At 33.8% G+C, this 26406-nt stretch overlaps 5 protein-coding genes and 1 pseudogene across 7 annotated transcripts; 4 read left to right on the forward strand and 2 right to left on the reverse strand.

The window, feature by feature from the left end:
• The first annotated feature begins 3050 nt into the window (after window positions 1–3050).
• LOC116128736 (kinesin-like protein KIN-14N) lies at window positions 3051–8737 on the forward strand. Its single transcript, XM_031414489.1, has 17 exons — window positions 3051–3272; window positions 3530–3787; window positions 3889–4033; window positions 4129–4238; window positions 4345–4464; window positions 4589–4792; window positions 4996–5172; window positions 5268–5342; window positions 5449–5595; window positions 5668–5806; window positions 5918–6027; window positions 6486–6638; window positions 6730–6932; window positions 7290–7371; window positions 7500–7604; window positions 7710–7814; window positions 8358–8737. The coding sequence occupies exons 1-17, from the start codon at window positions 3204–3206 to the stop codon at window positions 8535–8537; spliced, it is 2382 nt and encodes a 793-aa protein (XP_031270349.1). The 5' UTR covers window positions 3051–3203; the 3' UTR covers window positions 8538–8737.
• Window positions 8738–8805: 68 nt separating this feature from the next.
• Window positions 8806–9962, reverse strand: LOC116128737 (photosynthetic NDH subunit of lumenal location 3, chloroplastic). Its single transcript, XM_031414491.1, has 3 exons — window positions 9567–9962; window positions 9214–9500; window positions 8806–9116 (listed from the first exon to the last, which is right to left on the reverse strand). Exons 1-3 carry the CDS (start codon window positions 9844–9846, stop codon window positions 9018–9020), a joined length of 666 nt encoding a protein of 221 aa, XP_031270351.1. The 5' UTR covers window positions 9847–9962; the 3' UTR covers window positions 8806–9017.
• Window positions 9963–10953: 991 nt separating this feature from the next.
• On the forward strand, window positions 10954–12274 carry LOC116128740 (annotated as a pseudogene).
• Window positions 12275–13341: 1067 nt separating this feature from the next.
• Window positions 13342–15861, forward strand: LOC116128739 (transcription factor ILR3). The gene is made up of 5 exons (XM_031414493.1): window positions 13342–13582; window positions 14485–14553; window positions 14930–15010; window positions 15109–15271; window positions 15372–15861. The coding sequence occupies exons 1-5, from the start codon at window positions 13443–13445 to the stop codon at window positions 15633–15635; spliced, it is 717 nt and encodes a 238-aa protein (XP_031270353.1). The 5' UTR covers window positions 13342–13442; the 3' UTR covers window positions 15636–15861.
• A 349-nt stretch (window positions 15862–16210) lies between these two features.
• Window positions 16211–18469, forward strand: LOC116128733. 3 transcript variants are annotated; one of them, XM_031414485.1, is made up of 2 exons: window positions 16211–17252; window positions 18305–18469. In XM_031414485.1, exons 1-2 carry the CDS (start codon window positions 16243–16245, stop codon window positions 18309–18311), a joined length of 1017 nt encoding a protein of 338 aa, XP_031270345.1. In that variant the 5' UTR covers window positions 16211–16242; the 3' UTR covers window positions 18312–18469. The 3 variants fall into 3 exon arrangements, with proteins under 3 accessions (XP_031270345.1, XP_031270347.1, XP_031270346.1); XM_031414487.1 differs by having other exon boundaries at window positions 18308–18469; XM_031414486.1 differs by lacking the exon at window positions 18305–18469 and having other exon boundaries at window positions 16211–17281.
• A 115-nt stretch (window positions 18470–18584) lies between these two features.
• LOC116128732 (probable galacturonosyltransferase 12) lies at window positions 18585–21492 on the reverse strand. Its single transcript, XM_031414484.1, has 6 exons — window positions 21080–21492; window positions 20473–20531; window positions 20201–20356; window positions 19518–20108; window positions 19132–19434; window positions 18585–19027 (listed from the first exon to the last, which is right to left on the reverse strand). Exons 1-6 carry the CDS (start codon window positions 21288–21290, stop codon window positions 18743–18745), a joined length of 1605 nt encoding a protein of 534 aa, XP_031270344.1. The 5' UTR covers window positions 21291–21492; the 3' UTR covers window positions 18585–18742.
• Between the last annotated feature and the right edge of the window lie 4914 nt (window positions 21493–26406).

A 26406-nucleotide genomic window follows, 5' to 3' on the forward strand; every position in this document is an offset into this window, starting at 1 on the left:
CCTCATTAACCCAAGGTAATGACACTGACTGAGCTCCTCATTCAAAGCCACTTTGTTTGACTGATTATGTGATTCCCAACTGAACATTTTCTCAACGTCTCATTTTAATAGCGAGATTAATCATTAATTAAGAAAAAGGATTAAAGAATAATTACATTAGTTTACACACTACTTAAGGACAAATCCATCACATTTATTTTATTACTTTACATGCTACGTGAATATGGGTGACCAACCACCATTGAGTGACATGATGATAAAAAAAACAAAAAAATTTTCATAAACTTCTAAGTTCGAGTCCTTTGCTATACTAATAGGGGTGATCATTTTCGCTCTTACTGCGTTACTAGAATGATAATTCTAGGATCTGGAAAGATTAGTTGAGGTGCATACAAACTGGTCGGAACACCCTCGATGATACTATATATATATATATATAGGAACATCTTAAATATAAACAATTATATGTTTACTAACTTTATGATAGAACAATTGATATGCCATATTAATCCAATTTTATGTTTCCCAAATTGTGGCAAACTGTTTCACTTTCAATAATACTATACTTACAAAGATTTCCATACAAAGTGAGGTGGAAAAAATAAATGGAAGAGTGAAACAAAAAAGTCAAACTCATTAAATTCACTCTTCTATTCATTTTTTGCCACATCACTTTATATGGAGATTCTTATAAAATTTATTTGTAAGTGTAGTATTACTTTTTCACTTTGCATCCAAGATCATCAAAACAGTAGCTTTCATCATCTTTACGCTGAACCAAATGATAGATATATCATATATGAAGAGTACAAGATTGCTTGAAAAGAGGCAATTTCTCAATATGTAACCACTGATTTTACACATATATAATCTTTGATTGATCATTCATAACTCTACCGACAAAACGTTTGCTCTCACTAATTGCCAATTACCTAGAAAAGGGCAAGCCATGGACATCAAGAATCCTCTTTCAAAGAAAGATGTCAGGTCTCTGTTCCATTAGGTAAAGCAGAACTATATCTGCATTTAAGCTGGAAAGTGACCACATTCTCTCTTAGCATCTCACTCACTCTAACCCTTTCTTTTTTATAATGGTAGATTTTAGGATTTGTGAAATTAGCGATTCCATGTTAAAACTTTCAAAACTTCTACACTGGAGATTGGCTGTATACATACATATGAGAAGTTTCATGGGTAAATGTATATAGAGGTCAATAAAGAGGAAGGGTGGTGAAAGGGATTTATCATTTAATTGAGAAAAATGACTGAGTACCAGAACCCAAATAGATATGCCAACTACTGACATGGTTACTTTTAACTCTTTCTGTACTTGTTTTACCCTTAGCCATTAAAGAAAGTGTGAAGAAAAAGTTTTCCCGGAAAGTAAAAGGGAAAATTCTTGACACCCATTTGACGCAAGATTAAAATACTTGTTTATTTCTTCACTAGTGGAAGTGATAAAGTTCGTGGCACCCTTTATTTGGTATAGTAACAACTAACAACAAAGACAAAACCAATAAAATAAATAAATTTTCACTTTTTCTTTTGTTTAAGCTCAACAATCTTGTTATTTAAGGCTTTTGCAGACTGAGAATCCAAGTCTCTGTGTTATTTACCTAACAATTATATTAATTAATTTTTATCAAAAATATTTATGACATTTTTTTTCTTTTAGCTTGAAATTGTCAAGTCAATAAGTCATTTTTTTATATTTTTTTTTGTTAATTATTCTTAATTAGTTGTAAGATTGATAGTATCCTTTTTTTTTTTTTTTTTTTTTTTTTTTTTTTTTTTGTGGGTGGCTAACACAAAAAAAGAGAGAAAAAAAAAATGTTAAGTGGTGTTGTGGTCGTTGAAGTTAGGTTTGTGGTTGATACTTGATACAATTTGGAGCCGGCCAATGTCCAATTAAATTTTAATTTATTTTAAAATTAGGTTATCCAAATTCTAAGCATGTAAGTTGTAACCCTAATAAAATTAAAATTTTATTTTGAGGCGTAACTAAGTTTGTGAATGAGACACTTGGGGAGTTCTAGTGAAAGGGCAGCAATGACCAAATCTTCTCTTTCTTTTCGATTTTTTAATGTTTCTAAATATATGAAAATACTTTTATTTCAATTAAATTATTTCAATTCTTAACTTGTCTCACAAGACAAGATCTCTTCTTATTTTAAATCAAAGTTCCCACATTAATATTTATCTTTTTTTCTATTTGGGAGAAAATATCATCGCAATATTAGTAAACCATACTTTCAAAAGTCCACACATCTTGGATACCCTAATAGATTTGTTTAGGGCCACATGCCTTCATGTGAAATTTATTTATTATTGTAAGGTAAATCTAGTTGTATTATCATTTTGAGCCTTTAATATAGTTAAATAATAATATATTCCGTTATTCAATCTAAACCCAACGTAATTTTTATAATTCAATAAAATATCTTCGATTTTATATAATTTAAATGAATCAGGTAAATATACGTATTAATCTTTTTAAGAGTTATTTTTACCTCCATTAAAATTGTTAGATCAAGATCTAAAGATTACTTGAATTGTATGATCTCAGTATTTTAATTTAGCAATAATTACTGTTGTGATAACGTTATTGTTATAATTAACATACGTGATTGAATTTGTTTACTATAATAACTTATGAACCACACTTATCAAACAAAAATGATCTTTTATTTAATAAATTTACGATAGAACTAATCAATTGTGACATGAGTGTATAACATATTATAAGAAATATATTCTCGGATTGGTTGGTTACACATACATTCCTTATAAAGAGTTTTTCTTCCTTAAGTATGATCCTAAACACATCAAACAAGAAACGATATAAACACTGTAAGGGCAATATAGTCATTACATCAATAAACAGATTTTTCCAATATAGTACTCCGCCTGCTCTCATTTCAAAAACAGAATTTAAAATTCAAAATCAACGGTAATAAATTAATATTATTTTACCAAACTGACCCTACGACCTTTGAGTCAATTTAATATCTAAAAGATTATTATTTCACTGTCTGTCTCAGTAGCAGTACAGAGAAGGGGGGGCGCTTGATCACTTCATCCATCATTCGTTCATCTTCCTCATCGTAAAAGTAACGGCTGTGATTTACATCGGTAGCTTTGAGTGCAATCTATGGCCCCACTTCTCTGAGGAACTAAATTCTTCATATCTCTCTTTCTTCAAAATGGCTTCTAATAACCAGAACAGGCCTCCATTATACAATAACATAACAAAACCCAGCGCTTCCTCCAATGTAAGCTTTCTTGTCCTTTTCTTTTTTAATTAATTTTATCCACTGGGTTTGCTTCTTTATGGTCTCATAGTTAGTGGGTTCTCTTTGTTTGTTTTTAGATTGGGGTCAAAGATCAGTTCTTTCTCTTGTGCATTCTTGGGTTTTTTTCTTTAAAAAAAAAAAAAAAAAAATGTGTTTTTGTTCAAGACTGATTGGTTGTTTCTGAAGTGTTCTTTTTCTTCCCTCTAAATCTTTGTTTTTGTTGTGAATGTGTTAAGAAGAAGTGCAATGGTGATGAGGTGAGTAACTTGAGTTGGGATAAAGAAGAGAATTTTGGAGAAAAAATGGTTGGGACGGCAAATAACGGGAGGCTCCGGCAAGCGTTTTCAGTGGTAAATGGGGTCCAAGATCTTGGTCCGAATAGCAACCCGGCTAGCATTGCGGGGTCTGAATGTGGTGCTATTGAGTTTACAAGAGAGGATGTTCAAGCTTTGTTGAATGAGAAAATGAAATACAAGAACAAGTATAATTACAAGGTGAGTAGCTGATACTTGAAATGATCCCTTTTGCTGTTTATGATTGGATTTTTTATTTATTATTTTTTTTTCACTTGGATTGCTTGGTTTGGGAATTTCAGGAGAGATGTGAGAATATGATGGAGTATATTAAGAGGCTTAGGCTTTGCATTAGATGGTTTCAAGAGCTGGAGGGAGACTATGCATTTGAGCTTGAGAGGTTAAGGAATGAATTGGAATTGAATGAACAAAAATGCGCAGAGTTGGGTATGATTGATTGATTATTTTTGTTTTTTTTTTTTCATTCTTTGTACATTTTTGTTTATGCTGTTTGTAAAGCAAGTTGATGTGCTTGATTGTAGAGCTGGCAAAGACAAACAAAGAGGAGGAATTGAATTTGATAATTGTGGAGTTGAGAAAGAATTTTGCTTCTTTAGAAGAGAAACTTGCAAAAGAAGAATCAGACAAGTTGGTAAGACTACTAGTATTAAATCTATTATGAGTTGTGAAATTTTGTCTAGCTGATTTCTGTTAAAAAAAGCGATTCATTTTTTTTTTTTTGGGATATTAACAAATAGGCTGCAGTGGATTCCCTTGCAAGAGAGAAAGAGACTAGAGCTAATATCGAGAGATCACATGCCTCTCTCTCAGAAGACCTCGGGAAAGTTCAAGAGGAGCTTCAGAGTGCTAATCAGAGGGTACTGCAACGAATCTAATTTGTACTCTTTGAAGTTCTCATGTCCAATATTTTCCCTTTCCTCTTGATTTTGGTACAAATTTGTTCCGGTTAATGTGTTAATTTGGATTTGTTGAACACTGCAGATATTGTCAGTTAGTGATATGTACAAGCTATTACAGGAGTATAACTCAAGCTTGCAGCATTACAATACTAAACTCCAAAAAGATATTGATGCAGCTCATGAAAATATTAAGCGTGGAGAGAAAGAGAAAGCTGCTATAGTGGAGAACCTCAGCACCTTAAGGGGTCAATATAAATCATTGCAAGAGCAACTTTCTTCATGTAAAGTGAGTTTCTATTCCTGGATGAACCATATTCTGCTGCTTAGTTTAGGCATGGTGATATATAGAATTGTTTTTACCATATATTGCGAAGTGTATATACATCTAGGTTATTTCTGCCTTTACCTTTGAGCTGAAAATTGGATTGTTTTATCTTCATTTTCTTTTAGTACTCATATTCCATCTTGACATCTTTTAAAATCTTTTAGGTTTCTCAAGATGAGGCTATGAAACAAAAAGATGCTCTGGTGCATGAAGTTGCTTGTCTTAAGGTGGAGCTCCAACAGGTCAGAGATGATCGTGATCGCCAACTTTCACAAGTGCAAGCTTTAACAGCTGAAGTAGATAGATATAAGGAGTTGGCAACAAATTCAAGCGAATTAGAGGTTTGTTTTACCTTGCCATTTGATTTGAACTCCGGTGGGAGCGTCTTACGCATTTCCCTTTAATAATGCTTTGAGATGTTGGACTTCTTTTACAGACAAGATGTCTTTCACAAAGTAACCAGATAAGGATATTGTCGGATCAGCTAGCTGCTGCAGAGAATAAATTGCAGGTTTTTTCATCAAGTCTTTGGACTATTTTCCATGTAGTTAATATAATATGTCATGTCTTATTCTATTGGTTGAAATTATTATCTAATTACATTTATTGCCCTCTAGATGTCTGACTTATCTGCATTGGAGACGAAAACTGAATTTGAAGGGCAACGAAAGCTCATAAGTGAGTTACAAAATCGGTTGGAAGATGCCGAATGTAAACTTATTGAAGGAGAGAAGCTACGCAAAAAATTACATAATACCATCTTGGTAATGATCGTTTGCAATATTTTCCTTTGTCAATGCAAAGCATTTACTGAAAAGGATTCTCTTATGTTACAGGAACTTAAAGGGAACATCCGTGTATTTTGTAGAGTGCGACCTTTTTTGCCTGATGATAGTTGCAGCATTGAGGGCAGAGTAATATCATATCCTACATCTACTGAAGTCCTTGGAAGGGGCATTGATATTATGCAAAATGGTACGTCTCTAATGGAATAACCACTGAGTTTTTGATTGCTATACTGCTCTTTTAATTATTCAAACTGGATTTTTAAAAATAAACCTCATCTCATTGTTATATTTTTATCAGGACAAAAACATGCTTTCACCTTTGATAGAGTATTTATGCCTGATGCACCTCAAGAAGATGTCTTTGTTGAGATTTCTCAACTTGTTCAAAGTGCTCTTGATGGTTATAAGGTGATTTTTATCTGGCTCCAAGATTTACTCTTACCCTTTAGTCAATCTATAAATATGTTTGTGCAAAGCAATTTCGTCATTCGTACCTCTGTGTTACATTGGATATCAAGTTTTGTTTTCAAAGTCATTTCTTGCAATCTTTATAGGAAACTTTTGATGTTATTCCTCTATTTTCTCCCAAGGCTTGATATGTTCCCTGTGTTCTGTATACATGTTACATCTTGTTTATGAACTGTAATTTCTGTTAAACTTGACTCTATAGTGAGCAATATTTGATTACTTGATGCATGTTAAACTTGACTCTATACTGAGCAATCTTTGATTAGTTGATGCAGTCTTTTTATTAGAAGGGAAATTCATAAATATTCATGTTGCATAAACTTCACTTTGTTATGCTTTTTTTACCCTGCATACGGCTGTATCCCACAGATTTAAGAGATGTTAGTTTTTCTTTTCAGGTTTGCATTTTTGCATATGGCCAAACAGGTTCAGGTAAAACCTACACCATGATGGGCAAACCTGGACAAAAAGGTCTAATACCACGCTCACTTGAACAAATATTTCAAACTAGGCAATCTCTTCAACCTCAAGGCTGGAAATATGAGATGCAAGTAAGCAGCAATATCTGACTGTTGTTGGTGGTTTTGCTCTTTTGTTTGAGTGGTTGACCAAAACATTTTCACTTTTTGCAAACATCAATAGGTTTCAATGTTAGAAATATACAATGAAACAATCCGTGACCTGTTAAATCGAGATGTAACACGGACAGAAAATGGTGCTGCTGGAAAACAATATGCCATTAAGCATGACGCAAACGGAAACACACATGTTTCTGACCTTACCGTTGTGGATGTCTGCAGTGCTAAGGAGGTTTCATATCTTTTAGATCGGGCTGCACATAGCAGGTAACTAGTTTAGAATATGTAGTATGATTAGTGATATCCATATATTAAGAGAAAAGTCTCAAAGCATACTAGGATGGCTGTTTCCTATTGCCTTTTATTGAGTTCTATGTTTTGCTTTTTTTAATGTGTGCTTCTAATTGTTTTTTTAATAACTAATCTTCTTAATGTCACTGATGTTTGTTACACATGATGAAACGTTTGGCATGATTTATGTTGTTGGATGAGAAAAAATATAATGATTTTTATAATAAGGGAAATAGCTTACAACGTGATTTTTTTTTTTTTTTTTAAGTTGCATCATCCTAGTTTTCTTAATTCATTTACTTCAATTTAAAAACATTGTATTTGTTTTATCAGGTCTGTAGGCAAGACCCAGATGAATGAGCAATCTTCAAGAAGCCATTTTGTTTTCACATTGCGGATATCTGGTGTTAATGAGGTATAACACCCTTATGCTAGTTACATCCACTAATATGTATAGATGCTGATTTGCTCTCTCTCATGTGCTGCTGTCATCATAACTTTTAATATGTCCTATTAATTAGCTGTTTATTTATTGTCCACTAGAGTACTGAACAACAAGTACAAGGTGTGTTGAATCTAATCGATCTTGCTGGGAGTGAACGTCTTTCTAAGAGTGGATCGACTGGGGATCGACTGAAAGAAACTCAAGTAATTGAACATATTGCTATAAATTCACTTTTTCTATTTTTGTTAATAGTTATCCGTTTTTAGGCTAATGAATTTTTCTTTTAAATCTTTGACAATTGTATTCAGGCAATTAATAGAAGCTTGTCATCATTAAGCGATGTGATATTTTCCTTGGCAAAAAAGGAGGACCATGTACCATTTAGGAACTCAAAGCTCACTTATCTGCTTCAGGTAATTGTTTTAACGGTTTACCGAAGGATAAATGATGGTTGTGTTAGAATTTTCGTTCTATAACAGTGTCTGATTTCTTATCTTTCCCAACAAGAATTTTTATGTCATAGTGATATCCTTAGTAAACCTTCGAGGATAATTTAGTTAAAAACTTCACTTTCTGAGGCATGCAATCACCATTGCCAAAGGAAGACTGGAAAAAAGAACAAAGCTCTACTTTTAACTACTCTCTATCACCTTACTATTAAACAAGTAAAAATATATATAAAAGAACCTTGTAAAATTTGTAATTTGATCTTTCAACTACCAGTGCGTATAACTTGGCTGTGCATGAAAGATTCAATAGACTATGGCCTGAAACAATGAAGATCCTTTCTCTTTTCTAATTTTTCTCCTTTGTATTAGTAAATGAATTTCAACTTTGACTAGCAAAAATATGCAGAATAAAATATATACCTACTTATTGAATTACTTGTATCTTTTAGTTGGCTCTGGTTCATTCTTAATTATAAATGATTTTTCTAACTTTCTTTGAATTGACAGCCTTGTCTGGGAGGGGACTCGAAGACATTGATGTTTGTAAATATCTCTCCCGAGCCTTCCTCAGTGGGTGAGTCACTATGTTCACTCCGGTTTGCTTCCAGGGTTAATGCTTGTGAGATTGGAACTCCTCGACGCCAAACTAACACGCGGTCTTCAGAGTCTCGCTTGAGCTACGGCTAATCTCTGATATAACACAATCCTGAAGGATTATCTTCTTTCTATTTGTGGCTATATGTATATCTATGTCTCTAGTAACAATGAACCAAGAGTTTATTGTGATTCTAACATGAGCTGCTTGTAATTTGTATAGAAAAGAAATCTTTTATTTTATATCATTAAAGAGACTATCCTCTCAGTGTATTACTACTGATATTGATCCATTCTAACATTTCGTTCACAAAATTCATTGTATCATTGAACAATACTTTCTATGTTAATTTATAGGATTGTTTCTTCTATCTTGCCTTATCAAAATGGTTCATAACTTCATATCTTTAACTGTAAATTGTAATCAAAATCACAGCACAAATTAAGAAGCACAGCAAACAAAGAAAAATATTTGGGAACAAAATCTAAGTTGATCCCGCAATGATCAGATTCATTGCTATCACCTGAACCAGACTGATTTTTGTCCACATACGAACAGTAGATTCTGCTGATTTATCCCATACGATCCATAACCTCTTGAAGAATAGCAGTTGTGGATGCATAATAAGATTCTGTCTGCGGGAAGTTCTTCGTCCTCGCAGCATCTTCAAGCTGTTAACACATTGAGAATTTAACAATTACAAATTAGCTACTTAAAGTTTCAATCTTTAAAAGGGTACTGAAGTTTTACATACATGAGTTCATTTACCTTCTCAAAATTGTCAAACAATCTGTTGGCCAAATCAGTAAGAGGCTGCTTATCACTCACTGACGCTGCCGAGATAACTTTGTCAAAATCATAGTACATGAAAGTGGATTTGAGTCTCAAATACTTCCTCACATAGTTAAGTGTATCAGGTGTAACCAAATCCGCCATTGCCAGGAGATCAAATGCATATTTCTTTAGCCTATACATGCTACCTTTGACTCCAATATTTGCCATATAGATTCCTTTCTTTAGAAAAGAACGTGTGCCAGTTTTCTCATTAGCAATATCTGTATTTAAAGCACACAATTATAAGCAATTTCTAATCAATCAACAATGTGAGAAAAATTGCTTACTGTTGTATATTGGAGGAATAGGTAAAGGGCCAGTGATCCAGAAACCATTGTCTTCAGCAAGAGAGACTCCACTGCTAGTAGAAGTTGCAGTAAGTGCTATAGAAGCAAGGCCTAATGCCACTCTTCTTGTAGTTTGTACTGGTTGTTCTTGCAAGTTTTCTGTTTTGTTGCCTGAAAAACTAATTATTTTAGCTCCCTTTTGGGGTTTTTGAAATCTGGGAAGCTTTGGAATGGCTGGTAGGGTCTCAGAAATACCATTTAAGTTTGCTAAATGAGCCATTGCAGAAGCCTTTTGAGTGAGAGTGAGAGTGTTGAGCTTTTAATAGAGTGAGAATTTGCTTAGTTTCAGTGATATCCATTTGGAAAGTGTTGGTTACTACTGACCACCAGAAGTATATCCTTATTGAGGATAGTCTTGTCATTTGGTCAGAAACTCAGAGCCAACTCGAGTTCCAAAACTTCTCTAATATGCCCCTTTGTTTCCTTATATTTCTTTCAAAGTATGATTTTTCTTAGTTTGCTTTGCAAGCCCAAGCTACAGCTCGAGTTCGAAGTTGGAGCCCCGATTGAAAGCTACAATATTTAGGAAATGAGAAACAATGACATTTGATCATTAAAGTGCTCACGAGAGTGCTCAAACCCCAAACTTTGTTGGAGCGAACGACAAGCCTAATCATTTTGGCTAAACTCTAATGAGCTCCCACTTACAATTGGTACTCATTATGCTTTTCTTCCAACCGCATATTCAGTTATAATGTTTAATGAAAAAGGAAAACAACCTGCTAATAAGTTCAAAGACATATCACAGAGTCATACATTTCACCTCAATATGCTGATCACAAGCTGCAAACAGGATGGTGATAAGGATTATTTATGCTTAATCGTTGATGTCGACCTAGTTACAGACAAAAGGAATGAGTCTACAGAAGCACAATTTCATTGACATTTGTGCCAATGAAAAAGGATCCTTTGTTGTGCTAGACTAAACTTCTAATGGATATGGTTGGCTCAATCCCCAAGTCAGCAGTTTCCTTAAAAACTCTACCCTCTAACGCCTGGATTTTGACACATTTTAGCTCATAATCCACGGAAAAAATATGCCATATATTTATTAGAGAAAGAAAATCTGCAGAAGACGAATACAAATACATGTTTGGTAGAAACAAATAACAGTATAGATATTTATTAAGATATCAAATATGAACCAAATCAGTTCATGATCATGGTGACCACAGAATTGGATAATGCATAACATCTTTTACTCATGATAGATTAGTAGGTACCGCAAGTGGGTCCTTTGCTACTTAATTTCGTCAATTTATTCCATCTTATCTACTAAAAAAATAATAAAACAAGCAAACGTTTCCTGTATCCTTAGCAGAAAAAATCTCTAAAAATATCTCCTTCTTCCTCAGAAAAAGAAGTGCTAGAAGAAGAAACAAAAAAAAAAGGAAAGAACAAAAATGGAAGAGAATGGACAGTTAAAGAAGTCCAGAGTTGTGAAAGTAGACTCAAAGGAATCATGGGATTTCTTTATCAGTCAAGCTACTAATCAAGGCTGCCCTGTGAGTGATTTTAATTTGTTGCTCTATGTTTATGCACTTAGTGCAAATTAATCGGATAAGTTTCTCATTATATCATGCATAAGCTGCATATTTATATATCAGTTTCAATATATTTCTCCTTTCGCAAATTGCAGGTTTTAATACATTTTACTGCTGCATGGTGCATGCCTTCAGTGGCATGAACCCTTTCTTTGAACAACTTGCCTTATCATTCCAAAATATCCTCTTTTGTGTGGATGTTGATGAGGTGAAGGTTAGTAAATGTATAATCCCATTATATTTAGAATCTTAAATTACAAGCTTCATATTGATAATTTGATTTCTTCAATTTCCCCAGTAAACTAACAGGTTTTCCTTATGGTTTAACAGTTTCAGTAGGTTATTTTACTTAAAAATAAAAAAGAAGGCAATTGGATTGATCTCTGTTGATTGAAGAGGACAACAATTTAATAAAAAACTGCATAAAAAACTTTTATTCATAACATGTCAAACATGATACTGCATGTGATTTTATTCTTTTTATATATATATATATATATATATATATATATATATATATATATATATATATATATATTATTTTGTTTTTTTTACAATATTTTCATTGAAGCCAAGGCCAAAACTTATTATAGATCCTGTCAATTAAAAAATACAATAACCTTAAATTTAAAAAAAAAACAAAGAAAAGTCACTTCACCACCTAACCTTTTATAAAATAAAATAAATTATATATTCCCGCTTTATTTGATTAAAAAAGCTAAATAGGAGGCTAAATAATTAATGGGTCAACATAAAATTTTATATACTGATGCTTCCCATGAATTAAATTTAGTCCAATAAAACAAACCCCACGTTGAACATGTTTAAGTTAATTTTTACGATTAGATTTTGATATTTGACTACACCAAACATATTTTTGCTAATTAATCTTATTTTAATATTAGGAGGTGGCAACCAAGATGGAGATCAAGGCCATGCCCACCTTTTTGTTGATGAAGGGAGGAGCTCAAATTGACAAGCTTGTGGGAGCTAATCCAGAAGAAATTAAGAAAAGAATCAATGGTTTCATCAACTCCATGAGTTAAAATGTGGATAAATATGTGTTCAATATTTGTTAGATTTTCTAAAAAGGATATGGGGTGTTTTTTTTTTTATTTTTGTGCGTTAATTGTTCTAATGGGTAGTATAAATAAGATTTTAATTTCTTTTATTACTTCAACCTGTTTGCCTAGGCTTTGATTTCTTTTTGATGATCGAGGGTTTTAGGTAGTTTACGTACACCGCAATGGACCTTAAACATATCAGTCGGTAAGAGCTCTAATGACCACCTTATTACAATTGAGGAATGATCGAACTCAGACCTCTAGTATGAGTAATACACACAAGAATCTCTATTGAACCACTCAACCATCCAGAGATTGGGTAGTCTTTGTAATTTGAGTTCTTTGATGAGAAGGAATGGAAAAATATCATTTAAGCTATAAATAATAACTAAACATCACCTAAAATGCCACAATCAATAGATGACATGTTATGTTGGGGGCTGCAACTGTAACTGACTAAAATTAATATTTATATAACATTTTAAAGGCAAAAGGAGCAAATGATTCAACATTTTATCTACCAATGAATAGCATTGTTGGATATGAGCATTAGCAATTAGCCACTTCCTAAAGCCAAACTCATTAAATAAGATGCCCCAATGACCACTTCATTTACTTGCCCAAAATACTTGTATAAGTTAGGGTTTGTGGATGGAAAAAAAAATAAAATAAAAAAAGAATAATTGAGCTACTAAAGGGCTAGACGTAGAGCTTGGGCCTACAGGCCCATGGGCCCATTACTTTGAATAAGTTTTGACCTATGAACCACCTCACTTTTGGCACACTTGAACAGGTAGAGTTGAATTTTGAAGCACTATCCCATACCATCAGTCTTAAACGCATCACTTCGACCAATGTTGTAAAGACACGTCATCCATTGCTTGTACTTGACATTATCACAAACTTGAAAAAGCTCCTCAGTTTCCACATGGTGTTGTCATGCCCCACGTGTTTTCGGAACATTAAAAACGTTTTCAATCTACAAGTTTGAGTTGGGCTTAAGGCCCAGGTCCAATAAGAAGCCCAGAAGACCAGGCAAAGAAGACCGTTCACTCTCACGCCACACCTGCCACACCAATACCTCAAAATTCCACGCGGAGATTCCCCTTTTTTCCTTTCTCTCTCTCTCTTCTCTCTGCACAACCCTGTTTGTTTCCAGGAAAATTCTTGCCGCCGGAAAATAACCTTGAAATTTCCGGCAAAAGAAAATGGTTTCCCCGGAAAATACGAATTGGCTGTACGATTTTACCATGATCGACGACATGCCTGTTCACGATGCCAATTTCTCTGTCTCTGCTTCGGGCTTTACTTGGCCCGTTCAGCCCATGAATGGGTCCACTAATGTCAGGTACTTCAGATATGTCAAAAAATAATTTTATGTCTATTAATTAGGGTTTTTATTAGATTTTTTTTCTGTTATGTTTTTGCTTAATTAATAAATTAGGGTTTGTAAAAGATCGAAAATTGAGAAAAAACTTGGAATTCTGATTTGCCTTTTTTTTTTTTTTTTTTTTTTTTGGGGTATGGGATATGAGCGTTTTAATTGAATTTGAGGCTAAAGTTGCATATAGAAAGCTGATTTCAGAAATATAGTATAGTTTAATTTTGTTGTTCACTTTCATTATCATGTTTAAATAGATAATATGAAAATCGTGTAACGATTTTGGGGAATTTATTGATAACTTTCATTGTTATACTCTTTAAGTGCACGAGCGATTGTGGGGTTAATACATTGGAGATTTAGTGACAAATTTTCCTGAAGAAGAAGACTACCGATTCCATCAAATTATAGATCTATGGCTGAAACCCATGTTGAATGCAGCCTAAGTGTCGGATTAGAGTTTAGGTACTGGCTTTTGGTGGGATTTAAGTTTAACCTGTCATTAGCTAATATTTCAGAAGAAGACCTCCATTTTCTTTGTCTCCAAAAACAATGTAACTGTTTGTAGCTAAAGAGTTTTTTCAGTTCACGGTTTTTAAGGCAGAAGATATTACTGTGAGAATGATTGTCATGTGTGATTACTACCAATATGAACCTGATTCAGAATTTTGATTCCCATTTTCTTGCAAAATGTAGTAAATGCTGAGTATTATAGAATTCGAGTAATAAAAGGTTCAATATGTTTAGAACTGGTGAGAATGAAAAATCATTTTGCAATTTTTCATTGTCCAGTAAGATCTCACTGTGTGATTTATTGCACTTTTTTTTTAGTCTTTACTGGTTTTGTGTTTGATGTGATCTTTTCCTAGTGTGGATTCTATCGCTGATGCCTCATTTGGGGATTCAGATGGCCTAAAGGAAAGTGGCTCAAAAAAGAGGTAATCAATTCTCCTCATCTTCTTTTTCCTGCTTATCACCTACATCATACATATCTGTGTGCTGTTCATGAATTTTGAGCAGTGACTTCCAAGAAAATGATGCCAAAATGATACTATATGAGCCAGTACTGGAAAAATTGAGTTTTTTTATTTGAGAATTTCAATACTCTGCTTTCTTAGAAGCACTCCTTACTTAAGGATTTAAATAACATTTTGACCCACCTGAGTTATCATTTCCTTAAGAGCTTGTGCACGTTGAATGTATGCTGCTTCTTGTCAGCTGCCTCACTATAAAAATACTGGGGGTTGTTGTGCCACATGAGCCAATATATGTATCACTGGAAAATATCTTCTCATCTCATTTTTCGTAATGCAGGGGTAGATCTGAACCGTGCACTGCTGCATCTAGCTCCAAGGCTTGTAGGGAGAAGTTGCGTAGGGATAGGCTGAATGACAAGTACTCATTTTTTCTCTTCCCTTCTTGCTCAATCTTCTATTTTCTGTCTTCGTTCATTCTGAAGCATGAATGGCCAATGCTTTTGGCATAATTTATAGGTTTGTGGAGTTAGGCTCTATCTTGGAGCCTGGGAGGCCTCCCAAAACAGATAAGGCAGCTATTTTGATTGATGCTGTTCGGTTGGTTACCCAACTACGTGGTGAAGCCCAGAAATTGAAGGACTCAAATTCAAGTCTCCAAGAGAAGATTAAAGAGTTGAAGGCAAGTCTGGTTTCCTTTGCGTTAGAACTGTGAGGATGAGATGTTTTCTTAAAGTTTTATCTGTTAATGTTTTCTTCCATTTGTATGTCCTCTTATGTAGGCTGAGAAGAATGAGCTTCGTGATGAGAAGCAAAGGCTAAAGGCGGAGAAAGAGAAGTTGGAGCAGCAACTCAAGGCTATGAACACACAACCCAGTTTCTTGCCTCCCCCTGCAATTCCTGCTGCATTTGCGGCGCAAGGCCAAGCTCCTGGCAACAAGTTGGTGCCTTTCATTAGTTACCCTGGAGTTGCAATGTGGCAATTCATGCCACCAGCTGCAGTGGATACCTCACAGGATCATGTGCTCCGCCCTCCAGTTGCTTAATTCCGCAACGTACACTGTTTTGGATTGGCAGTTTGCACCTAACACAGATGTATCCGTTCTGTCATTGCTCTCGACTGTATTAGTTCTGCTGAAGTCTTTTAATTGGATTTGGTGGATGACTGTACTTGAATTTCTGTACTTTATGAATCCTTGCTTGAATTACATGTAAATTTTAATAAATTACCTGGCAGCCGATATTTTCAATTTGGATAAGGGCCTTGACTATTTTACAATTTTCACGATTGTCCTAGGGCCATTCGGAGAGGGCTGCTTTACTTGCAGTCTTAGATAAGTCAAGGAGACAACGATAGGTTTTGATTAATTTAACTAATCAAGTAATACAAATTTCTACATACGACTAATTTTCCTGTTGGCTTATATCTCCTGTCAGGAATTTGTGGTAATTTTGTCGATATAAAAATTAATACCTTTTGGGTGAAAGTTGGAGAATGAAATCTCGATTCTCGTCAACCCATTTGGGTAAAATCTGAGTCAAAAGAATAGTGTCAAGCTGAAGGGCTACCAATCTGCCAACATATCTTATCTTGTTAGAATTTTGCTGTATTTATCTTCTACTCTTCTGTTTAGTGTTTACTCGAAGTCTCGAATGGCTTCTAATATTCTCAAACTTCATATACAAACCTTCAAAACTTCAAGTCCTTCATCCCCAGTTCGACAAACCAAAACCCACTTGCCATCTCTACCATTTGCATTAAATCACCATTACCATTCCCATATCTCTTCTCTCCCATCAACTCTCTCTTGCAAACTTCAAGTCCCTGCTCTTTCTCTGCAGTCCTCCTTATCTCTCTCCACCCCACCAACCACCAAAGAAGAAGCCATCCTTCAAGCCAAAACCTGCCTCTCAACTACCCTAGAAAAGCCTCTCAACAACCCCAAGCTTGCCGGCAAACTCAAGAAACTGAAACAACCCAGATACCGTATTGAAATTCCAATCATTGATGACTCACCATTTTCCCTCTCTCAACTTGCTTTGGATGTGTTTAAGGACCTTCCCGTTAGAAGAAAAGGTTCATCAGTCAAAATCTTAATTCTTTGGCCTAATGTTGCCTTAACAGAAGCTGCTGCAAAACTCTTTGAGTCACATTCTTTAAAACAAGTTGAACATGTTGACTTATCTTCAATTTCTAATGAGAATATCAGAGTCTTGAGTTCTGCTGATGTGGCAATATTTTTGGCGGCAGAGGAGTCACAACTGGCTGTTATAAGGACAGTTTCTGACAGTTTTTATCCAAAGCCAGTGGTGATTTTCAATCCCAGATGGGCATTTGAAGAGGAGGATGATTTTGGTGATTTGACTGGTTTTGTGGGTTCTTTTGATGTGATATATTCATTTATGGGATTGGAAGTTAAGGGTATTTTGAGTAAAAGAAAAGGAGTTATTTTTAAATGTGTAAGAGATGGGGTTTTGAGTGGTGAAAGGTGGAATGTTCTTGTTGAAGAGGAAGGAGAATTGAAGGTGGTTTCCAAGTTTAAAGTGCGCCCATCGATTGGTGAAGTTGAGACTGTTTTGTATAATTTGATGGCTATCAACTCCCCCATCACAAAATCTGCCAAGTTTTTGAAAGATTTGGTGTCAAATGTAACCGGGAAAAAGTAAGTTTAGTTGTATACTTTTGGTCAAATTTTTCGCTTAAAAAATGAGGACTTTGTGATTCTATTTCTTGAGTTGCGTCAATGAATGTGATTGAATGCTAATCTCTTGCTTAGTTAGTAAGTTTAACTTGTGCTGCATTGAAACTTTTAGAAGTTAGGTAAGATCTGAAATTTAGACTGTTCCTATTATCTTCTATGCTGCACTATTTTTGTTGGTGACATTAGTGATGGGGCTCAATAGGGTGAATTCTGCATTTTTTTTTTTTTTTTTTTTTGGTACACAGGATGAATGTAAATTTTATTCGGTTTTAGACTTCTTGAGTTGCTGAAATTGTGAGAGAAATCTGGTTTCAGTTTTCATATTTGTTGATGGGAAATAATGTAAGTTAGATTCGAAATAACGAGGAAATTAGGATTTTTCAAGAGAATAATCCTTGCTTAATAGACAGAAAAGGTGATTCCAAGAAGATGCCTAACGAAACGTTTGATTTTGTCAAGCCATTTTAGTAGTCAAAATTAGATGTAAACCAAGAAGATGATGTGAGGCTGTAATCAGAGAGAGGGAGAAGAAACCACTTTTTTGACATGGACTGCTGAATTGGATTATTAACTAAAATGAGTTGATGAAAGTACTGAGAAATTTAACAAGGTTATATAATTTTCTATTTTCTGGTTGAAGTGTTAGTTAATTTAAACATATCAAGTGGTTGAGCTTGCACTTTCAGCTTAAATTGTGAGCAATGCATTGTTCTTCATTGGTGAAAAGATGCATAAAGATAAGGATGTTGGTGTTGACCATAGAATCTGATGTTATATATGACCAATATGACCTACTTATCACTTTCTTCGAATTGTGATCTTTGCTTGTTATCTGGACTAAAGAAATTAATGTTTACAAAATACTCTCCCAAAATGTCCACATCTAAATAGGTTGCTTATGGAAAGTTCTGCCTTCAAACTCTGAAGTCCTGTTTGGTTCGGCTTTCTTCATTTCATTTTTTGATAGAATGCAACATTATTATTATTTTTATTATTTCCCTTTGAAAAAACAGGAGGTAATCCAAATTTCATTGACCCATTACAAGTTTTGAGTTGAAGCCGAAGTCTTGATTCTGGAACTGTGAACAAAACAGATGTGCAGTGCACTGGTTCTGTATTTGAGCAAACTTGTAGTAAAGATATCTGATTTGAGCTTGTATTCTAGTCAAGCTCTTAAGAATCAGTCATGTTTATGTATGATAGAAATCTACAACATATAAGATAAATACTAATGGTATAAAATCTTTCAAATGCTATTTTGCGTGGAATATTTAACAAAAGGAAGAAGAGATCCAGAAAACAAAAAGCCTGGTGCTGTTTTGATTTTACATTCTGTATTGGCGGCCTCGATTAGGGAAGAATTCTCTCCTTTTATCTCTTTACCCTTTTATCTCATATACAAATACATTTTTCATCATTAATATGGTCAACAAATTCTCTCAAAATTCAACTTAATATGCCCTGATATGACAGCTTTTTATGAACTTATCAGAAAAGTTTATATACTTAGACCACAAAGGCCGAAGTTGAGGGAAGGCTATGTCTAGCCAGGGCTTCGCTCTGCCATTGAAATGGATGACACCAGCGCTCTCTGCATCGGCAAAACTAGTATTTTCCTGGTAACCCAGCCCCAGCATGTGCCAGAAAGGATCAATAACGTGGACATGACCATGAAATGCTATTAAACCTGGGGGTAATGTTCCCAGCTGCCACAAACTCAGGTCTGATTTCAGGTTCTGTATCGCGAGAAACAGAATGATGTAAGAGTTCAACATTTTGAACGAATGAATTGAATGCTATTAACTGTAATGAGATGATTCAAACATGTTTGGGTGCTTACCTCTTCTAGCCAGTGATGGTATGTCTGGCTTATGTTGGTTTTCCTCCAAGCCTCTAGATCAAATATGTTCATGCCATAAGCCCATGCACATTCATTAGGGTCAAAATTGCTTGATATTAAAGGATGGGAGAAATTCAGATAGCTTTTTAACTTCTTTGACATAACAAACTTATCTTCCCCTCTACATGTCTCTACTGCACCATTAACTTTTCCATTCATATCAATGTCCCAGAGAGGAGAAAGATCAGTTTGAACCACAATGTCATCGTCAAGGAACACTACCTTGTTGAGGCTTGGAAACAACTGTAAACAAAATGCATTCAGCGCAAAATTAGTAAGATCGTTGTCGGCTTCTGGAGGGAAAGAAATGAGCATATGTTTCTTACCTCTGGTAGATGAATACGAATGTGATTCATCAAAGAGTTGTATTTAGGACTAAGTGCTTGTAGCTTTGAAGCGATGACAACAGGCTTCTCAGTATTATTTGCCACAATTGCTGATGATCCCCCTCTAAACTGTGACCGCACCCGTTGATCTTTTTCCATTGCTTCTAAAACCGGCACCTTACCCTTTGAAAACCAGTCAAAATGGTTCAATGCCTTAACCTCAATTACAGCCGGCGACAATGAGTGCAATGAGAACCAAGCCTGCATTGGATAGTAAGTTTTCCTATCTGTTATTATGTGCAGCACAATTTTCTGGGGGCGTAACGAGTTCTTCACAAGTGATGTTGCAACGACAGATGTAGCAAGCACATTGTCAGAGGCGAGGACATAGTGAAAGTAGGAGTTGTCGACGAGGGCTGGGACAAGTTCTGCCGAGGGGAGCTGGAGGCGAGCAGCTGCATTGGTGGAGTGTTCATTGGCTAACCTTAGAGCTAGGCAATGGAGCTGCTTTGGTATGCTGCTTGAGGCTACATGGCGGTATAAATATTCTTGGATTTTGGCTGTTCTAGTCCTTTGTTCCATAAGTGTAACCTGGAACAAAGCCAATATTGATTAGTCTAAATTGTGTATTTGCCTTGCTTTAAAATAAATTGGAATTGCAAAATGCTGGATTTTTAACATACCATATCTCTAAGCTTGACAGCAAAGGTCTTTGCATCTGATTTGCTTTCCTTAATTTCGGCCATGAATTCTTCTAATGTCTGAGGAATATCAGATCTTTCTTGTAATGCATCTTTGCTAATGGGTTCTTCTAGTATTTGGTATATCACTTCTTGGACCTACAAACCACAAAAAGTTCTAATTAAGTCATATAAAATTAGCACCAATTTCCAACATTTAAATTTGAATATAAGAATTTTTTTTTTCCTGTTAAAACTAGGGGCTAGGAGGTTACATTATTAGAATCAGTCCTTCTTCCAAGGATCCTTGGTCCTAGTTTCTTTCCCAGGCAACCTAAATCACAAGAAAAAAGAAAAAATATTAGTTTGCAGAATAATCACACTTGTTATGCAGTCTCTTTCTTCTTACTGTCTGTTAGGTGGCACCAATGAATGTAGCTTATGAACCGACCATACCTAATATAATATTTAATTGTTTTATGTTTCCCATGAAATCACATGATATTCGCAGTGAACTTCTTTCAGAAAAAAATTACTCACATAGATACATAAATGCACCTACGATTTTCCTACATGTGTACAACTACAACTATGACTGGTTTCTTCACAATAATCTAAGAGGCTATGGAGGATTTTCATTCTTCATTGAATCTCTTATCAAAAAACCAAAATAAAATAAATTCCTAGTATCTAACTCAATCACAAATGATGAACATTGAAGTTTAACGAAAGGTTGATAATATTATTCTGCGAACACATTCTTCTTGTTCTTGAACTCCAATATCTATATATCAATGATGATTATATGTACTAATGTTTTTCTGAAAATGAAGGACTTGGGATAAAGCAAAATGGCTTAAAAATTAAAGCATGTTACGTTACCTATAGTAGAGCATTTGGCGTCTCCATCAATGGTATCTACAGTGGTCAATACAAACACAAACCGGAGAAGAAATGTGAAGAACAAAAGAGAATAGAAAAGCATTCGATATGACACCCTTCTGGATCCAACCTTCACTTTCATAAACTCTCTAACACCTTTGCCTTGAAGCACTGTTACATGCCTCAAACTCGGCGATATATGAAGCTGCATTTTCTCTCAGAAACCAAAACAAGCACCAATAAAACGAAACCCACCCGGCTAGCTAGAGTTCTTCTTCTTTCTGGTTTATTTAGTTCTTTTGCCAAAGAAGAGCGAGCTGCGCAAGTTTGGAGGAATCCCAGTTTGAGAAATGCTGTAAAAGGAAGGATATTGATGGTGTATGTTTAAGGTAGCTGTCAGTTACCTAACCTTGCTTAGCAAATGGGCTAGAAATAAAAGACACACCAAGTCTATATTATGAACACATGCAGCTTATAAAATTCGAGAAACAAAGAGGGTTGTTAAAGAGAAAGAGACTGGGGACTTAGAAGAGGATGTGTTTGTTTTCAAGTCTTGGGTATTTGGCTTAGTTTAGAAGGAGGGAAGTTGAGAGTTGAGAGAGAGTAGAAAACAAAAAAATAAATAAATAAGTAAATTAAACATAAAAAGATGAAACGGCATTGTTTGGTATTACTTAGCTTTGCCTGCAGATGAAGTCTTAGAATTGTAGCATACAATTTAGAAAATTGGAAGAGAGTTATATAATAAGTTTGACAATACAGAGTTTCTAAATGGAAAATGACTTTCTCTCTTTCTTTCAGAAGTGGGGTTTGGCCTTTGGTTGTTGGAGTGAAAACACAGGAACATCTACTATCATTTTAATAACAAATAAATTGATAGAACGTGAAGCAGGCTCAGGCTTAGCTTTAGTGGCGACATTTATATTTACTTATTTTATTTCATTTGCCATTTTTTTAATTTTTGTCAGGATTTAGATTTGGTATTTCAATTTGCACATGAAAAGTATATAAAAAAAAGAAAAGGAAGATGACGGTTAGTGAGATTGAGAATTCAAGTTTGACAATCTTTAAAAGGAAAAAAAAATCAACTGATGTTCATTTTCTTCAATGTTCTGGTCAAGTATTCTACATCAATGGCTTATTATTTGAATAACATCTTAGTGATTATCAAGCTCAGGGTATATTAAATTAAAGAAGTTTAATTTATAATTTTAATTACTGTTTATTGAAAGTTATTAAATTAAACTCTAACTGAACATGGCTTTAATAAATTTTTTTTTTTAATAATGTAAAAAAATTCATTTGGTGAGTAAGAAAATCATGAGATAAAAAAAAATTAAGCCCATTACCTGGACCAAGAACCGATTATCCAAATTTGTTGGACTGGATTGTATATCAACAAACAAATGGGCCTTATTAAATGAGTCCACTTTTGAAACAGATAACCCAGAATGATTTTGAGTAATTATTCAAACTTATAATATTATTTATAACCATTCATGAAGTTAAAATATTTTACACAGATTTCTGTTGATTTATGTATAATTTATTTATTTATTTTATTATTATTATTTTTTTTTTTCAGTTGAGCATGATTAATTGAGTTGGATTATGCATGCTCCTTAGATGCAAAAAAAACTGTTATAGGATTCTTTGTTGAAGCCAAATGGTTGAATTAATGTTACATTCCTACATTTGAGGAATATATGAATTTTGTAGTTGAAACGTCTTGTTGTAAATCATTGAGATCGACGTAATAAATCCAAATTTTACGACAACTCATCTTAAGTCAATGGTCCCTAATCACTTTTACAACCACTCATATTAGTAATCCTTCACCTTATTAAAACAAATAAATCGTGTTCTCAATTGTTTCAGAAAAAGATTTTTCATGTTTATCTATTCAACACATGATTCACAGAATAAAGCTTTACTGAAGTTTGTTAAGTTAAACTTTAACATATACATATTGTCGAAAAATATCATAGTTTAAAGGAGGGGTTTCCTTTTAAGAATACAGGTTTAGAAGAAAAAAATAAAAATAAATACTAAAAATGTAGAGTGAAGAAATTTGTGAACCAATCATTACGTACTTAAACTGGCAAGTTTATATTTATAGCAAGGAGATAACAGTTTGAATACCAGGAATTGTCCATAATATTTGTTACATTTATATTTATCTGCATGATTATAATATTATTGCGACCAGTTACTCGATTTTACCGTCAAATTTATCTAGAAACAATTGGCTAACAATTCATTTAGTTCTTGGATTCGTGTTCTAAGAATGAGATTAAAATATTTTCACTCATTAGAGTTAAGTGATAAATATAATCAAATATTTTCAGATTTCTTAAATAACAAAAATTCTATTGTCGTTAATAAATTATTAATGAGTTGTTAAAATTAACTCTATTATGAATTAGTAAATATGACCAATTTGCCTTGCTACCGTTTATTTTAATATTTAAAACTTAATGATAGAAGAATTTATGTTATTTCCAAAATCTTAGAAAGATATTTATTATTTGACCATACCTCAGGGGATTAAGTCACTAACCCTATTTTCAATGCACAATAGTTAACACAGATTGCAAATGCTATAAATGGAGAAATGATCCACTAACAATTAGCACGTAATAGTTAGTATATTTGGTGCATTCTACAATTTCTGAGATTAAAAATTGGATTTTAATCCATTTAGTAAAATTAATGAATATAAACATGTCTAATTGAAGCTTGCCTGTGTTTTTCCTTTTTTAATCGTAATTAAGCAGATGTGTTTCTAAAATTTAAAGATAATAAAAGGAAATCAAGGCATCTTTGATTAAAGGATTTTAAAAGAATGCCAAATTTGTGTGAGCATCCATGAAGATATACTAGATGATGCTCTTATTGGACTTAAATATTAATGTTGCAATTATCTCAAAACTTAACTTAATCAACATGGTATATTAAAGCTAAAGATCTCAAATTTACCCATATGTCAAATGCAGGGGCGGACCAGCCCCTTGGAAGGTGGGCCTGGGCCTACCCTCACATTTACAAAAAAAAAAATTGTTTATAAAGGCCATAAAAAAATTCTATTAATATATATATCCAAGTCTATCCTTAGATTTTAAAAAAATAAGAAATATTATACATATATCAAATATATCAAGGCCATAAAAAACTTGCTATTAATATATATATTCTAAGCCTACATCATATTAAAAGTTTAAAACTCTCTCCACTCTATTCTACGTCCATCTGTTTTTTTATGATTTTATCTCCAAAATTCTTTACTCTTTCATTCTCTCATTTACTTTCTCTATGTTATTTATTCTTAAAACTTTTGAAGACTGAAATTGTTGAAGCTTTCATTGATTAAGGTGCCACAATTAGCTTCGTTTTATGTTTTATTAGTTTTAGATATGTGTATTGCTCATTTCATTTTAGTTTATTTTAGGGTTAAATCATGCTTATTTTTTGGAGGTTTTTTATTCTAATTTGATGGAAAAATGCATGGATCTTGTGAGTTTGTTTTATGTTTTGTGTCTAAGAATGTTTATGCTTTCCCAAATTAAACATTAACTATATTTTACTGAACGTTATTCTTCACTCTTCACCCACTACTTTTCTACATTTTAAACGTCACTATTTAGCTGCTCAACATTATTAAAGAATTTTGAGTTATTATCTATGTTTATACTAAGAAAATTTTCTATTTTTTTATTAATTCATATTAAAAGTCAAGGTAATGTTAACTTAATTTAAGTTTTTGTTGACTTTAGCTTAGGCTAGGCGTGATCAAAGTTATGAAAATTTATATTATAATATTTGAAAGCCAAAAAAAAAAAAAAAAAAGAGGAGAAATAAGAAATGTGTAGAATATTTTTGATGGATTGTGATTGTTGTAAACTTTTTTAATTATATTGGGTTTAAGTGGATCGTTAGATTCCCGTAGTCTTTTACTCGCTTTAATTGAAGATATTTTTCCACATAAAAATTTTCTTGTGTTTCCTCGTGAATTGGATGTTATTTTTAACATAATTTGCTTAAGGTTTTGTTTCTCATAGATTTATTCAAGTAATAAAGTATTGTGTTATTGCATTATTTTCTTTCAGATTATTAATATTGTATTATTTCCTTTGCTTAAGGTTTGGTGATTTTTTTAAAGTTTTCACTAGTTGTTTGACAAATAATGGCCAAGCCGCGAAGGCCTCCTAGGCAAAAATCCTGGGTCTGCTACTGGTCAAATGGATAAAAAATAAATCTAAGTTTCATATGAGGGTCTATTAAATTAATTATTAATGTTGGGACCAAGGGATGGGCCTTTGACCTACCTCGCCTCGCCCGAACGAGGAGGGGATTCCCTGAAAAAATCAGGGTTGGGGATAGAGCCCACCATGCCTTGGTAAATAACGTTGCATATGTTAAATCTTAGCATAGAAGTATCCTCTCCACACACATATCTCGTTTCCTTCGTGCCGCACAACCTCCAGCAAACCGTCACACCCTGCCATCAACCGCCCCGACCACCATTGAAGCCCCCTCATCGTTCCCCACCCCCATTTATAGGTTTTAGAATGAGGAATGAGGTGGGAAAAATCCCCACGGGAATTTTCCCTGAAAAATTCCCGTATTATGGGACAGGGACGAGGGTCACTTGTTCCCTATAGCGGGGATGGGGATTTCCTATCATCCCCATAGCGGGCAGAGAATGGGTCTCCGGCCCCTCCTCACCCCATGCCCATCTCTATTGGGACCTTAATTACAACCTTAAGTTTTTATGTCAAAGTGATAAATTTAAATCCATCCCTTACTTTTACAACAATCATCTTAATCATGACAACTCATCTAAGTCAATGGTCCTTAATCACTTTCACAACCATTCATATTAAGTCAATGGTATCTTTAGTAATCATTCACCTTATAAAAACAAATAAATCGTGCTCTCAACTGTCTTAGAGAAAGACTTTTCATGTCTATCTATTCAACAGATAATTCATTGAACAAAGCTTTACTGAATTTTGTTAAGTTAATTTTTTTTTTTTTTGGTTACCGGGGTGTCAAGGCCATTCCACACGCTTCGACTAGTTCTCCGACCTCGAACAAGGCTTAAGTTAAACTTTAACTATACATGTTTTCGAAAAGTATCATAGTTATAAGAAGGGTTTCCTTTTAAGAATACATCTCTAAAGAAAAAAAAAAAAAATACAAATGTCTAGTGAGAAAGTTGTAAACCAATTATTACGTACTTAGATTGGAAAATTCTATTTATAAAAACAGAAGAGTTGAATACCGCGAATTATCCACAATAATTTTTACATTTATATTTATTACAT

This window comes from Pistacia vera, unplaced genomic scaffold (genome assembly GCF_008641045.1).
Source record: "Pistacia vera cultivar Batoury unplaced genomic scaffold, PisVer_v2 Contig202, whole genome shotgun sequence".
In the NCBI taxonomy this organism is placed as follows: domain Eukaryota; kingdom Viridiplantae; phylum Streptophyta; class Magnoliopsida; order Sapindales; family Anacardiaceae; genus Pistacia; species Pistacia vera.

Excerpts from the sequence above, each read along its gene's own strand:
- LOC116128736 (XM_031414489.1), top strand. The coding sequence starts at position 3,204 with ATGGCTTCTAATAACCAGAACAGGCCTCCATTATACAATAACATAACA. Across the intron at positions 6,028-6,485 it reads GTGCTCTTGATGGTTATAAG|GTTTGCATTTTTGCATATGG; the intron begins GTGATTTTTATC and ends TTTTCTTTTCAG. Across the intron at positions 7,372-7,499 it reads GGATATCTGGTGTTAATGAG|AGTACTGAACAACAAGTACA; the intron begins GTATAACACCCT and ends ATTGTCCACTAG.
- LOC116128737 (XM_031414491.1), bottom strand. The coding sequence starts at position 9,846 with ATGGCTCATTTAGCAAACTTAAATGGTATTTCTGAGACCCTACCAGCC. Across the intron at positions 9,501-9,566 it reads TATTCCTCCAATATACAACA|ATATTGCTAATGAGAAAACT; the intron begins GTAAGCAATTTT and ends CTTTAAATACAG. Across the intron at positions 9,117-9,213 it reads TGTTTGACAATTTTGAGAAG|CTTGAAGATGCTGCGAGGAC; the intron begins GTAAATGAACTC and ends ATGTGTTAACAG.
- LOC116128739 (XM_031414493.1), top strand. The coding sequence starts at position 13,443 with ATGGTTTCCCCGGAAAATACGAATTGGCTGTACGATTTTACCATGATC. Across the intron at positions 14,554-14,929 it reads GAAAGTGGCTCAAAAAAGAG|GGGTAGATCTGAACCGTGCA; the intron begins GTAATCAATTCT and ends TTCGTAATGCAG. Across the intron at positions 15,272-15,371 it reads AGAAGATTAAAGAGTTGAAG|GCTGAGAAGAATGAGCTTCG; the intron begins GCAAGTCTGGTT and ends CCTCTTATGTAG.
- LOC116128733 (XM_031414485.1), top strand. The coding sequence starts at position 16,243 with ATGGCTTCTAATATTCTCAAACTTCATATACAAACCTTCAAAACTTCA.
- LOC116128732 (XM_031414484.1), bottom strand. The coding sequence starts at position 21,290 with ATGCAGCTTCATATATCGCCGAGTTTGAGGCATGTAACAGTGCTTCAA. Across the intron at positions 20,532-21,079 it reads CGCCAAATGCTCTACTATAG|GTTGCCTGGGAAAGAAACTA; the intron begins GTAACGTAACAT and ends CTTGTGATTTAG. Across the intron at positions 19,435-19,517 it reads TTCGTATTCATCTACCAGAG|TTGTTTCCAAGCCTCAACAA; the intron begins GTAAGAAACATA and ends TTTTGTTTACAG.